This window comes from Squalius cephalus, assembly GCF_949319135.1.
Source record: "Squalius cephalus genome assembly, chromosome: 2".
Lineage (NCBI taxonomy): Eukaryota > Metazoa > Chordata > Actinopteri > Cypriniformes > Leuciscidae > Squalius > Squalius cephalus.
In genome coordinates, this window is record NC_137123.1 from 13,744,051 (window position 1) to 13,760,108 (window position 16,058).

Here is a 16,058-nt window from a genome sequence, read left to right on the forward strand (position 1 = left end):
CATCTGCTGGCGCCAGGGAACGACGGCATCCAGAAACGCACAAGCGGAATGACATCTTGAAAAAGACGCAGGGTCACGCTTGTGTTGCTCTTTTAGTGAAAATAAAAAAGGATTTGGAAAAACTCTCTTTTGTGTTGAGGCACCCAGGGGTAGCCGCAGTGTGAATGCACACACAGGGGAAACGCCCACCGAACCGACACACACACACACACAAACACAAACACAATGCTGTGAAAACAGCAGTTGAGAGCTGCAATGCTCGCGGCCACCGCTGATCGCGCCGTCACACCAACACAGGAACAGAGAGATGATCCTCTTTTTGAAGTCTTCAAAGGCTGATTCTGATAGACAAAAAGTCTCATAGAAACTCGGCTCCGAAGTGAAAGACAATGTGTGCGTGCGCCCGCTTCCTGTTTATACCCGCGCGGCGGGGCGGGGCGCGTGACGCGATTCACGCACGCCAACGTTCATTGGCTCGTTCTGTAGACACTCGAAGTTGATAGGGCTCCCTGAAGTGATCCCAATTATGTCGTCACGACTGAAAGGGAACTGATGACATTTTAGTCTAGTTTTAGTCAATGAAAATTGTATTTTAATCTCTTTTTAGTAATGCAATTCTAGTCAATATAGTGTACCACTATGGAAAAATAGCAAAAATAGCGAACAGAAAAGTAATACTCGTCTCATTCGTGAAGGTGGAAAAACAAGTTCTTTGTGACATGTAAGATTTATTGTATTAAATAAAAAAATGTCAATTTAAAATTTGTATTTAAAATGTTTGTGATTTTAATATAAGTACATGGTTAAATATTTTACCACTTGCTTGAGCAACTTAATATATAAATCTATAAAAGTAATGCATTGAATAATAGCCTACGTTGTTTAAATTGTGTTTAAACGTGAATTACATCTATTAAAGAGTGTATGTGAAGAGAATCGCAATGCTGACAAATCTTTAAAAAAAAAAAAAAGGTAGCTGATAACTTCAGGATTTGAAATAAAAATAGTGAGTAGCCTATGTGTTTGTGGTACAGCCGTGGATAAGTTACACACTGCAAACGCAGCATATGTGAAAGCACTATAGCTTGTGCTGCACCTGCACCGCATACACACAGCACACGGAGTGTGTGTGAAACAGGCATCAGACTTAACTTTGTTTGTTGTCGTTTACACTAACTCACCGCAGATGCATCTTCTAATAATGCCGCGAGTGGGGCTTGAGGAAGCGACGTTGCCTGCGTCTGCACAGTGCGACCTAAAGCCCCGTTCACACTACAAGCAACAAAGCGACGCGATAACATTCATTTCAATGGGGAGCGGGTGATTTCCGGTGACACGCGCGTCAGCGACCGGATGGGGCGTGTCCAGCGACGCGACAAAGTTGAGATCTGTTCAACTTTATGCAAATGAAGAGCGACTTTCGGGAGTGACAACCAATAGGAGTGAAGTCAGTGGAGCGCACGTGATTCGTCACTCTTCAGTGCCGCGTCCGACCGAGGCAAGATGAATGAGAAGTTTATTTTAGCTGTCAGAAACTGTCCAATAATTTATGATATGTCTCCGTGTATTCCGAGTGGTACTCGCCGTGCTGACTCTGAGCCTGAATGGTTTTGTGAACTCAGAAAGACCAGTATTTGCCCATTTGCTGCATTTAAATAGCCGCCATAGCACAGGGCACTCGCTGTTTCTCATTCATCTTTAATATTATGCATTTTATGTACTGATTCCATTTATATTTAGACGTTTCCTTCCAAAATATTAGCTTGTAGCGGCAAGAAAACAGATTTGTTGTCTACAACATGGAGTAACATCCGTGAATGTCACTCACAAACATAGGCAACCAGTAGTGGGAACGCCCACTAACGACCTCACCGCCAGCCACTGGTGACATGCAGCGATAAAGTCGCTTGTAGTGTGAACGGGGCTTAATGCAGCCCCTGAAGTGAGCCAAGGGGAACAGAAATACTGCTAAATAATAATAACGCGACTAAACGAGACGAAATAACGTCATAACATTTTGTCTCGTCTCATTTTGGTCAACGGAAATGAAGAGACATTTTAGCATAGTTTTTATTTTGTAAATCACATTTAGTCTCGTTTTTATTCGTCAACAATATTGCATTATACATTTGATTATAGTTATCGTCACATGACCAGCATTTACGTGGCGTCTCGTTTCATTTCGTTTTCGTCACGTGATAAAGGTTCGTTGACGACGATATTTAGTCATAATTTTCGTTGACGAAAGCAACACTATTTAAAAGATGTCTGTTCTTCTCACCAAGACTTCATTTATTTGACCCAAAATACAGCAAAAATTGTAATATTGTGAAACATTTTTACAATTTAAAAAAAAAACTTAACTTTAAAATAGAAACTCTATTTTAAAATATTTTAAATTCAGTTTATTTCTGTGTTGGCAAAGCTGTATTTTCAGCATCATTACTCCAGTCTTCAGTGTCACATGATCCTTCAGAAATCATTCTATAGAGTTCAAATTAGTAAACATGCAGAGGTGGAGAATCCAGGGGTCAGAAAGTAAAAGTCCTGCCATATATTTATTCCACCCATGAACTCACACAGCAAAAACTCCAGTGTTAAATTAACTCTCCTGTGAGTTTATTTGGCTCCAGACTCAAGAGTGTTAAAGTTAATGAGATAATTAAGTGATTGATCGAGTGATGATTGAGCATTATTGAAGACACCTGATGTTAACAAGCAGAATCACTGAAGGAGAAAATCACAATTTTAGTCACCGTTATGGAGATCAGTGTTTGCTTTAGTTGGGCTCTTGACCCATAAACTAATAACTTTAGATTTTGTTTAGCTGTTGTATCTGGGTTAACACTCTCAGATGAACAAAGAGAAATTGGTTATGTTTTGACATAATCATCATTTGACCTGAATCACGAAACTCATTTAGAGAGTTAAGTTTACCTTGTTGATTACAGCTGCCTGTGATTCTAATATTATGCCATTTTAATCATTTTCAATGTAATCAGAAAGATTTCTTGAAAGTTGTTCTGATCAAAAGACTTAGAAATAATATATTATTTGGACACACTGACACCAAGTATCAGCCTGTGATTCTCTACAATGGTGACAATAATAAAGCATGTTGCAGTGCATTCTGGGTGCCACCAATCAAAACTCATCCATGACTCCCATCATACATTGCGGTATGAATAAATTATTATCTGAATTGTTTTGTTTTCCTAATTGAATATTCTTTTTGTCACCATTGTTGAGATTCATACACTGAATCTTGATGTCTGTGTGTGCCTTAAAGAAAGATTTTCCTTTTCTTTATCAGAACAACTTTTAAGAAATAATTTGAATTATATTGAAAAATCTGGATCTTAATCTGTAGAATTACTGTGATGTTGTAATGACCAATATACATTTAAGTCAGAGATTAGGCTCTAAATGAGTTCAGTGATTCAGGTCAAATGATGATTATGTTAAAATATAACCAACACCACCTGATCAACTTTTCTTTTTGTTCATCTGGCTGTAATAACTCAGATCAACAGCCAAACAAAATCTAGAGTTGTGATTTTTCTCCTTCAGTGATTCTGCTTGTTAACATCAGGTGTCTTCAATAATGCTCAATCATCACTCAATCAATCACTTAATTAGCTCATTAACTTTAACACTCTTGAGTCTGGAGGCAAATAAACTCACAAGAGAGTTCATTTAACACTGGAGTTTTTGCTGTGAGAGATCATGGAATGGAATAAACATATGGCAGGACTTTTACTTTCTGACCCCAGGACTCTCCACCTCTGTAAACATGTACCATATCTGTTAGGGCTGGGCGATTTAAATTGCGATATTGTTATGCGCATCTCGTCAGTAAAGCCGGTTCCTTGATTAGTAGTAAATCCGCATTCACCTGCTTTCAGGTGGAGTGGCATTTAGGGCTGAGGAGATAATTAAGAGATTAATTAAAATGTTATTTTATAGTGTTGGTTATGTTTTGACATAATCATGCTGTGATCTGAAAAAGGACACTTATTGAGATAGTTTAATTTAACTTGTTAGCAGCAGTTTAGTGATTCTTCAGCCTATGATTATCAGTACTTATAATTCAAAATATTTAATAAACATTGTTCTGATCAAAAGACATTCAGATAAATTCATTTAAAACACAGACATCAATAATCAGCCTGTGAATCTCAACAATGGTGACAATAATAAAGCATGGTGCAGTGGCTGCCACCAATCACAACTCATTAATGGCTCCCATCATGCATTGCGGTATGAATAAATTATGATCTGAATTGTCTATGTAATTTACTTTTCCTAATTGAATATTCTGCTCGTCACCATTGTTGAGATGCATAGACTGAATCTTGACATCTGTGTGTGCCTAAAAGAATGATTGTTTTTTTAAACAACTTTTAAGAAATCCTTTATATTATATTAAAAATGCTGGGCATTTATGCAGATTCACTAACCAACAACATAAATCGAAGTCAGAAAGAAGGATTTTAATGAGTTCAGTGATCAAGTTCAAATGATGATTGTCATAACATAACCAACACCATCAGATCACTTTTTTCTTTGTTCAACTGGTGATTATTATTCAGAAACAACAGACAAACAAAATCTAAAGTTAACAATATATGGGTCAAGAGTCCAACTAAAGCAACCATTGATCGTCATAACGATAACTTACAATTTGTGATTTTCTCCTTCAGTGATTCCGCTTGTTAACATCAGGTGTCTTCAATAATGTTTAATCATCACTAAATGAATCACTTAATTATCTCATTAACTTCAACACTCTTGAGTGTGGACTCATACACTCCCAGGAGTGTTAATTTAACACTGGAGTTTTTGCTGTGTACAAAGAGCCGTAGTTAACTGACAAGCTGAGCCATATCGCATTAATTATCGCTGGCGATACGTCCGCAATATTAATGCAATATGGCTCAGCTTGTCAGTTAACTACGGTTCTTTGTAGTAAATGCCGCTCCATCTGAAAGCAGGTGATGGCGATTTACTACTAATCAAGGAACCGGCTTTACTGACAAGGGCCCTCATTTATTAAAAGTGCGTACACCAAATTTCCAGCGTACACCTGGCGTACACCCAAAACCACGGTGACTTTGAGATTTATCAATATGAACGTTGGCGTATGGCACACTCAAATCCTACGCCAGCTCAGGAGGTGGTGTACGCATGTTTTGAGTGCGGGAATGCGCAGAAAAACAATTCCTAACACCACAAAACGCACTGACAAACTAAAAGATATGATATATTATGACCCACTGTAAAAAAACAACAACATAGTAATTATAAACTTCAGTGTTTATTTTTGTGCAACATGGACTTCAATGTTTAAGTTGTGTGACTTTACCAAAGCATTTGAATTGTAGGCATATGTATTCCTTCAGTTGCGAGCCTGTGCGCTTTACCTGACGTTTCAAGCCTTGTTTACTTTCGCCTGGCTCCGCAGCGCGAGTCTCCGCAGACTGCGCGCGCTCCTCCCCAAACGGACGAGGCGTTTATACTCGACGCGCTCGCCGTTGTATTCTTTGAAACGATGGTTAGGCCAGGGTTAGACCCGGCAGGTGTGCACGGACTGGGTTTACTAATGAAAGGCTTTCAATGACCAAAAAAATAATTCAGACTGACAAAATAATAAAAATGACATTCTTCTTATTTTAAATAATAATAATAATAATAATAATAATAATGATAATACAAATAATAATAATAAATACATTCTTCTTCTAAATAATAATAAGCGTCATTAATAATAAAAATCTAGAAATCAATTTTGTTTCTTTCCACTTCCCTGGTTTCACTTTCTCTTTCTCAAAGAAGTTTTTCTTCTTTGCCATCTTCCGTGTGTCCATGGCGTAAAATGAGGCCGTGGGGGAAGCGGAGACTTGAATATATAGGGGCGTGTTATTCTAATGACGATCGTTTTCAGCCGCGGCATTTATCAAGGTCAGGTATTGCGTACACCTGGATTTCAAAGGTACGCACAGCTTCATAAATCAGGCGGTGAGAGGAGTGTAAGCATAATCTTACGCCAACATATACACCCGTTTCTACGCAAGAATGATAAATGAGGGCCAAGATGCGCATTACAATATCGCGATTTAAATCGCCCAGCCCTACTAATAATATTGCGTGAATTGTTGTTAACTGATATGTGTGTGTTTTGTCTCTGTTTGTCAGGAGGACGCAGGTGTTTGGTGTTGATGACAGTGTGTCTCGGGCTCATTTGTGTTCTTCTGATGGTCTTCATCATACTGTACATCACCATCACAGCAGAGAGAGACCTGTTAAAGAGTTACAAGAACACAGTTGAAGAGTTCAATCACACTATCATCAGCTTACAGGACAATTACACTGATCTAATGACTGAAAAAGACCAACTGAAGAACAACTTCAACTCTTTGAGTCAGAAGAAACTGGAATTGGAGGCCAGAGTCAATGATCTCAGTGCTGAGAAAAGCCAGTTACAGGGAAGTTTTGATGCTTTGAATCAGAAGAAACTGGAGTTCGAGACCAGAGTCAATGATCTCAGCGCTGAGAAAAGCCAGTTACAGGGAAGTTTTGATGCTTTGAATCAGAAGAAACTGGAGTTCGAGACCAGAGTCAATGATCTCAGTGCTGAGAAAAGCCAGTTACAGAGAAGTTTTGATGCTTTGAATCAGAAGAAACTGGAACTGGAGACCAGAGTCAATGATCTCAGTGCTGAGAAAAGCCAGTTACAGGGAAGTTTTGATGCTTTGAATCAGAAGAAACTGGAGTTCGAGACCAGAGTCAATGATCTCAGTGCTGAGAAAAGCCAGTTAAAGGGAAGTTTTGATGCTTTGAATCAGAAGAAACTGGAACTGGAGACCAGAGTCAATGATCTCAGTGCTGAGAAAAAACAGTTACAGGGAAGTTTTGATGCTTTGAATCAGAAGAAACTGGAGTTCGAGACCAGAGTCAATGATCTCAGTGCTGAGAAAAGCCAGTTACAGGGAAGTGTTGATGCTTTGAATCAGAAGAAACTGGAGTTCGAGACCAGAGTCAATGATCTCAGTGCTGAGAAAAAACAGTTACAGGGAAGTTTTGATGCTTTGAATCAGAAGAAACTGGAGTTCGAGACCAGAGTCAATGATCTCAGCGCTGAGAAAAGCCAGTTACAGGGAAGTTTTGATGCTTTGAATCAGAAGAAACTGGAGTTCGAGACCAGAGTCAATGATCTCAGTGCTGAGAAAAGCCAGTTACAGAGAAGTTTTGATGCTTTGAATCAGAAGAAACTGGAACTGGAGACCAGAGTCAATGATCTCAGTGCTAAGAAGAAACAGTTACAGGGAAGTTTTGATGATTTGAATCAGAAGAAACTGGAGTTCGAGACCAGAGTCAATGATCTCAGTGCTGAGAAAAGCCAGTTACAGGGAAGTTTTGATGCTTTGAATCAGAAGAAACTGGAGTTCGAGACCAGAGTCAATGATCTCAGTGCTGAGAAAAGCCAGTTACAGGGAAGTTTTGATGCTTTGAATCAGAAGAAACTGGAGTTCGAGACCAGAGTCAATGATCTCAATGCTGAGAAAGGCCATTTGGAGACCAGAGTCAATGATCTCAATGCTGAGAAAGGCCAGTTACAGAACAATTTTGACTCTTTGAGTCAGAAGAAACTGGAGCTGGAGACCAGAGCCAAAGATCTCACTGCTGAGAAAAGCCATTTGGAGACCAGAGTCAATGATCTCAATGCTGAGAAAGGCCAGTTACAGAACAATTTTGACTCTTTGAGTCAGAAGAAACTGGAGCTGGAGACCAGATTCAAAGATCTCACTGCTGAGAAAAGCCATTTGGAGACCAGAGTCAATGATCTCAATGCTGAGAAAGGCCAGTTACAGAGAAGTTTTGATTCTTTGAGTCAGAAGAAACTGGAGCTGGAGACCAGAGTCAAAGATCTCAACACTGAGAAAAGCCAGTTGGAGACCAGAGTCAATGATGTCAATGCTGAGAAAGGCCAGTTACAGAGAAGTTTTGATTCTTTGAGTCAGAAGAAACTGGAACTGGAGACCAGAGTCAAAGATCTCAGTGCTGAGAAAAGCCAGTTACAGAACAATTCCGACTCTTTGAGTCAGAAGAAACTGGAGCTGGAGACCAGAGTCAATGATCTCAGTGCTGAGAAAAGCCAGTTACAAAGAAGTTTTGATTCTGTGAGTCAGAAGAAAATGGAGTTAGACTCTGAAATAAGGAAAGTATATGAACTAGGTCAGTACTAATGGATTTAAATTTATATTTGCACTTTACAACACAATTAATACATGTATTTATGTTTAATGAAAGGAAAAGACAGGTTTTTCAAATCCAATGAGTTGATGAGCTGGTCTGAGACCAGGCAGTTCTGCAGAGATCGAGGAGCTGATCTGATCATTATCAACACTGAAGAGAGGCAGGTGAGTTCAGTGGCAAATATATCTAGTTTATGGTAATTTTGTTTTGAATGAACATACTTAAATATATTCTGTCATACATACAAACAAACAACAAAAACAGTCACAACAGAGTCTCATGTTTTCCTTGGAAAATAAATGCTACAATTATATAACAAACGTCTTTCATATTTTATTTGTTCTTGCTGTTGAATATTACTTTGTAATGCTGGTAGTTATCTTTTTCTTCTGTCCAACAAATAATACCAGATGAAGATCTATAATGTAATGTTGATTATCACTCTTTAATGTGTTTTTTTTTTTTTTCACATACAGAAGTTAATATCTATATTAGTCAAGGAGAGAGTGTGGATTGGTTTGTCTGACATTGAGACTGAGGGGATCATGAAATGGGTGGATAATTCAACACTGAATCAAGGGTGAGTAATAAAACACTCACAGAAATCCACTGTGGATATATTTTAAACATACTGTAAAAAATTGCGCTTTGAAATAACGGTGATCTACTGGCAGCTGTGGTTGCCAGCAATATACTGTTAATTTACAGCCCTTTACCGTTAATTTACAGCTCTCCTTTTTACAGTATGTTATCGTAAAATACCATGGAAGGTAACTCATATCATTTGGGAAAACAACTGCTTCAAACAGTTCGAGTTTAAAAATAGTATTTTTACTGATAGTACTGTAAACTTACTTAATTTAGTCCACTGAAAACAATATATCTTAATATAAAACTGTAAACACCTAATGTGTAATAGTGAATTAATTAAAAACATGACTTTAACTAAAATCTTTGCAGTTCGTATTTAGCGAAAAATAGCACGCATGTATGTGCTAAAGTACTTAGCAAGGAAATTGTCACTTCATCAACAACTACACAGTTACTGCCTTTAAATAAAGCAACCGGCAGCAGAACATCAGAGTTTCTCTGCTCATCTTTAACTGAAGCACAGGCTCTACTCTCCAGCACAATGGTGACACACACAACTAATTAATTAAACTAACAGATCTCTCCTGTATCATCTTGTGCAAAACCACATAAAACACTTCAGTTTAATATTTACTCTCCTTATCAGTTATTGACTTCGCATAACTTTTTTCTATTAACTTCCACTAATATTTCAGTGAAATTAACTTCTTTCGTTTAGTAAATCTTTGTTTTACAGTATATTACTGTTTTTCCTTGATTTTACGGTAATCTACTGGCAGCTGTGGTTGCCAGTAAATGGCTGTTTTTTTTTTTTTTTTTGCAGTTTGATGCCGTAAATTAATTTACAGGTGATTAATATTAAATTATGCTTCACTATTTTTTTTTTTTTATTTGACACATTTAACCCTTTTAACCCCACTGCAAAATCTTCAGTTTTAAATGAACACTTGTGTGTCCACACTAGGGCTGGGCGATATATCGCATCACATTGTTATGTGCATCTCGTCAGTAAAGCCGGTTCCTTGATTAGTAGTAAATCGCCATCACCTGCTTTCAGATAAAGCGGCATTTACTACAAAGAGCCGTAGTTAACTGACAAGCTGAGCCATATCGCATTAATATTGCGGACATATCGCCAGCAATAATTAATGCGATATGGCTCAGCTTGTCAGTTAACTACGGCTCTTTGTACACAGCAAAAACTCCAGTGTTAAATTAACACTCCTGGGAGTGTATATGAACACTCAAGAGTGTTGAAGTTAATGAGATAATTAAGTGATTAATTGAGTGATGATTGAGCATTACTGAAGACACCTGATGTTAACAAGCAGAATCACTGAAGGAGAAAATCTCAAATTGTAAGCCAGCGTTATGGCGATCATTGTTTGCTTTAGTGGGGCTATTGACCCTTATATTATTAACTTTAGATTTTGTTTGGTTGTTGTATCTGAGTTATAACTGCCAGATGAACAAAGAAAAAAAGTTATCTGATGGTGTTGGTTATATTATGACAATCATCATTTGAACTTTATGTTTGTGATTCTGCATAAATATCCAGAATTTTAGATATAATATAAAGGATTTCTTAAAAGATGTTTAAAAAAAACAACACCTTTCTTTTAGGAACACACAGACGTCAAGATTCAGTCAATGCATCTCAACAATGGTTAGGAGCAGAATATTAAATTAGGAAAAGTAAATTACATAGACAATTCAGATCATAATTTATTCATACCGTAATGCATGATGGGAGCCATTAATGAGTTGTGATTGGTGGCAGCCGCTGCAACATGCTTCATTATTGTCCCCATTGTTGAGATTCACAGGATGATTATTGATGACTGTGTTTCTAAATAAATTAATGTGAAAGTGTTTTGATCAGTACAATGTTTATTAAAGGGGTGGTAAAACGCTTTTTTTCGAAGGCTTGATTGTGTTTGTGGGGTGCACTGTAACATGTGTTCATGCTTCATTTTTAAAAATTCGCATTATTTTTCACATATTAAACCATTATTCTATACTGCTCTGTCCCTCCTTGTAATCCCTCCATTGCGTCATGTCCCGCTGAAACGGGCGTGGCTTAGGCCTATAAAAGGAAGCTCGGGGGCAGTTGATACCTGGTTTTTCATCGCCGAAGAGAACCAGAGTGTGTTGCATGCACGGCAAGATACGCAGTACTCGTTCCCTCTTCTAGAGAGAACCGAGGTTACGTTAGTAACCGAGTACATTCTCTTACGAGAGGTCTCTCGTACTGCGTAAGTATATTACGCTAGGGGACCCAATGCAAAGCGCCATGCGTGCTGGGATCTAACACTAATAAACCTGAAGGCGAAGCCCAGGATTCACAGTGAATAGTCACCAAGGGAACTCAAGAGAGTCCTGGAAAGAGGAGGGGGAACCACTCTATCCATATACAGCAGCGTTCATAGACGCAAGTGTTTATTGTGACATCACACAGACAGGGCGGGATCCGGCCTGAACTGATGTGGGAAGATGCGGGTCTTACGCATTTTCCCATAGCATATACAGTCGGCAGCGCACAACGCTCAGCGACCCCAGTGTCCTGAATCAGCGAAACAGACAGCACTGATTCGTTTACACCGACAACAGCTTGGCCTGTAAGGCGGGAACCTCCAGGTTATAAAACCTTATAAATATAGACGGTGAGGCCCAGCCCGCCGCCATACATATGTCTTGCAAGGAAGTCCCGCTAGACCAAGCCCACGATGAGGCCACGCCTCTCGTGGAGTGCGCTCTGACACCCAACGGGCACTGTAAGCCCTTGGCAGTGTATGCCAGCGCTATAGCATCAACTATCCATCTGGATAGGCTCTGTTTCGAAGCAGCCAGTCCCTTGGAACGCCCACTGAACGAAACAAACAGCTGCTTTGTTTGTCTAAAAAACAGACGAGCGAGACACATAAGCTCTTAGCGCCCTAACTGGGCAAAGAAAGCTTGCGTCCCCTTCCTCGTCAGAGACCGGTAGGGCGGACAGGGAAATGACCTGAGCCCGAAACGGTGTGTTAAGGGATTTTGGAACGTAACCATGCCTAGGTTTGAGTATGACTCTCGAATCATTCGGCCCAAACTCCATGCACGCCGCGCTCACCGAGAGCGCGTGTAGGTCACCTATGCGCTTCACTGAAGCAAGAGCCAGTAAGAACACTGTTTTGAAAGACAGGTGTTTGAAGTTAATCGTTTGGATAGGCTCGAATGGGTCACTTTTCATGGCTTCCAACAGCGTAGAAAGGTCCCACACAGGGACTGAAGGGGGTCTGGGAGGATTCAGCCTCCTAGCTCCCTTGAGGAAGCGGATGACTAAATCGTTCCTTCCTATTGACTGACCAAGCGTTGTTTTAGAAAACGCTGCTATGGCCGCCACATAGACTTTGAGCGTGGAGGGGGTTTCAGAGTCGTTCGCTTTCCAAGGTTTCAGAGCTAAGACGCAAGTCTGATCGACCTTGAGACAAAGCTGACCGGATGCCCACGCTCTGCGCGGTACCCGTGCTTTTAACCAGAACTGCAGGGGGCGCATGCGGAGCAAGCCCAGCTGAAGAACTGATGATGCTGAGGCCATGAGACCCAGCATCCTCTGAAATTTCCTGAGCGGGACGGTCGCGCCACAGCGGAAAAAGCTCGCTGCGCGCTGAATGTCTAGTGCGCGCTGTGATGACAGCCGCTCTATCATGGACTGCGAGTCCAGTTCTGTGCCCAGAAAAGATATCATCTGACTGGGGATCAGAGAACTCTTCGCCCAATTGACTCTTAGACCTAAATTCTCGAGGTGTTCGAGTAAAACGGTCCTGTGCTCTACGAGCTCTGAGTGAGATTGAGCTAGAATCAGCCAATCGTCCAAATAGTTCAACACTCGCATGCCCCGGAGTCTGAGGGGCGCGAGCGCTGCGTCCATGCACTTCGTAAATGTACGGGGGGCTAGGGACAAGCTGAACGGTAGGACTGTGTACTGATGAGCCTGGCCCTCGAAGGCGAATCTCAAGTATCGCCTGTGACGTGACACTATCTGTATTTGAAAATACACATCCTTCAGATCTATCGACATAAACCAGTCTCCTCTGCGAATCTGCGCGAGGATTTTTCTGGTCGTGAGCATTTTGAATCACGTTTACTATGTTGGGTGCGCGATCGACTTGAGTCGATTTTATGAGCGCGGGCCCTGTGTGAAGGGCTGTGCTTGTTTGTAGGGATGGGCAGTGGGCAGTGGGCACGGAGGCTGCGGCTGTGAGCTCCGAGCGGGTGGTTTCGCACGGCCTGCTGCGGAACTGGAGCGATTCGGGAGGAAGTGCTTAAAGGCCTGTGACGCTTTCTGCACCTCAGCGAATCTCTCCACAAAGTCGTTGACAGAGGATCAGAAGAGAAGCAGAGCAGTCAATGGGCACGCGAGCTGTCTCGCCCATGTCTGCTTGCTGCTGCAACGCGTTTTGCATTAATACAAAATTATAAGATAAATTTTGGCTTCAATATCTCGTGGAAAAGAGGTTTTCCCCTGTAGTCAGGTTCATTATATTCAGATTTTAACCTTTGTGGGAATTTTTTGGGGATTTGCTAAACTATACATTTTTGGAAAGGTTATTGTATAAGGAGTCAGAAAATCAATGTTTGCATTTGCTCAGATGTCTATATGGCGGCCATATTGAAGTTAAAAAAATGGCCGCCGTAAAATGTAAAATTGTAATATCTCGACTTCTGAATAAACTGGAATGTTGATTTTTACTGCTAAACTCACACTGTAAGGGTCAAGGAATCCAATGGTGCTAGTTACACTTTACCATATTGACCCTTCGATGCATGAGTAGGAAAAAAATGAGTAGGAATATGTGGTTGTTTTCTTGCAATATCTTTGTAATGAAAAGTTATCATTTCATATTCCAGCTGTTCTTCAAAAAAATATTTTTTATATCACTCATTAAAACATTTAATATTTATTTTGGGAATTACAAAGACATGCACATTGCAAACCTACTAGAAAGGATGCTGAGAGTGATCCACACACAAAGTAGTTCCTGTTGAAAGATTTTATTTGTAGTGATGTTTCGAGCCAAATTAGCGTAGATGCCATTCTTCTTATGATGTAACGAGTACATCAGGATTTATGGGAAGTGTTCCCGGTTCCGGCTGACCTAATCTATGCAGCCTAACATTGAATTATAGAAGTCTATAATGTGTTATGTGTATGCTAGGTCAAAGAGATGTGTTTTTAGTCTAGCTTTATACTGACAGAGTGTGTCTGCTTCCCGGACAATGTTAGGAAGACTGTTCCAAAGTTTTGGTGCTAAATAGGAGAAGGATCTACCGCCAGCAGTCGATTTTGATATTCTAGGTATTATCAACTGGCCGGAATTTTGAGATCGCAATAGACGTGAAGGACTATAATGCGTTAAGAGCTCGCTCAAGCACTGCGGAGCTAAACCATTTAGTGCTTTGTAAGTAATCAGCAATATTTTAAAATGTATGCAATGTTTAATAGGGAGCCAATGCAGTGTTGACAGAACTGGGCTAATATGGTCATACTTCCTGGTTCTAGTAAGAACTCAAAACTGCGGCATTTTGGTCCAGCTATAGTTTGCTTATTAAGCGTGCAGGGCAACCACCCAATAGAGCTTTACAATAATCTAGCCTTGATGTCATGAACGCATTAACTAATTGTTCCGCATTTGTCAATGAGAGCATATGATGTAATTTAGATATATTTTTAAGATATATTTAAGAAGGGGTCAAGCTGAGGAGTCCATTAACTGGAAGCAGTGCATTTTCTGCCAGTCTGATGATAAAAAGAAAGGAGTCCTGGTCTAACACCCTAAATTAGAGTCCTATGGTCTCATTCTTCAGGTAGTTCAAGAGAGGGCCAGTTTGAATGATGGGAACTATGTCCAAGTACAAAGGCGACTGCAAAACTGCACACCAGAAACAATGTGCACAGAGAATGCAGTCTGGCATCGCTCCTGTCCCTCAGTGCAACTAATAAGGTTGAAATACAACGTGCAAGAGACCACAATGCACATGCTTTAGCTACAGGACACTACACTGCCAAAAAGCGTGGACAGAAAAGAAGAAGCACAGAAACGGCTGAGCCAGACCCCTCAACATCTGGTTCTTCATTGCCATTCACATGATCCCATACAAATCCACTGGATAAGTGATGGCATCTCTTCTGCAAACATAGGGCAGAAAGTGACTAGCTCCCTCCAACACTTGGAGCTCTGAAGCAACACATCTTGAGAGTCCATGCCCAAACAAGAGTATGGGCAAAGGCAGCCATTGCTCTGCAGGATCCACAGCTGGATCCTCTGCAAAACGGATACTTCAAACACTCGGATGGCATGCTCAAACCAGTGACCACAGAGGTCCTCCCAGCCCCAAAGGCCATCCTTGAGTTGGTTCAATGCAAGTGTAAATCTGACTGCTCTTCTGGGAGGTGCTCCTGCAGAACTAAGGACTTAGCCTGTACTGACATGTGTCAGTGCAGCAGCCAGTGCCAGAACGATGACACTTCCCAAGCCGTGATGTATGAAAGCGATGATGATTATGAGAAACTGTCTAATTATATAGGTTGCTTAATCATATGTCGATAGTTCCCGAACATCCATGTTTTACATTAGCTAATTTTAAACTCTTCAATAAAAGGAACTCTGAGTTATCTGACCAACTGCTTGTGATGTTTAGTCTTTTTACCCATATTGTGGATGTATTTCAATGGGATGATAAAAAACCATGGTTTTTGAGGAACATGGAATATTAAATGCGAACAATTTTTCATTACAATGATATTGCAAGAAAACAACCACACCGGGTCATTTCTGACCCACTTATGCATCTATGGGTTAATGTGAAAAAGTCTTGTAGCTTTGTAACTAGCACCATTGGATTCCCTGACCCTGAAAATGTGGGTTTAGCAGTTAAAATCAACATTCCAGTTTATTCAGAAGCCGAGATATTACAAATTAAAGTTTTACGGCGGCTATTTTTTAAAAATTCAATATGGCCGCCATATAGACATCTGGGCAAATGCAAACATTGATTTTCTGACTCCTTATACAATAACCTTTCCAAAAATGTATAGTTTAGCAAATCCCCCAAAAATTCCCACAAAAATATATAGTGAACCTGACTACTGGCGTAAGATACTTACACAGTACGAGAGACCTCTCGTAAGAGAACCCAGACTATCAGATCACACTTTTCTTTGTTCGTTT

The 16,058-nt window shown here is 40.3% G+C and overlaps 1 protein-coding gene across 3 annotated transcripts in view; it reads left to right on the forward strand.

Annotated features, from left to right (window-relative positions):
• The window catches only part of LOC307152240 (uncharacterized protein), a 54,723-nt gene that overhangs the window by 19,173 nt on the left and 19,492 nt on the right, over positions 1-16,058 (forward strand). For all 3 annotated transcript variants that reach the window (XM_079860707.1, XM_079860705.1, XM_079860706.1), the window contains exons 2-4: positions 6,196-8,235; positions 8,311-8,420; positions 8,733-8,836. In XM_079860707.1, coding sequence (XP_079716833.1) covers positions 6,196-8,235; positions 8,311-8,420; positions 8,733-8,836 — 2,254 coding nt within the window. The remainder of the gene's footprint in view (positions 1-6,195; positions 8,236-8,310; positions 8,421-8,732; positions 8,837-16,058) is intronic.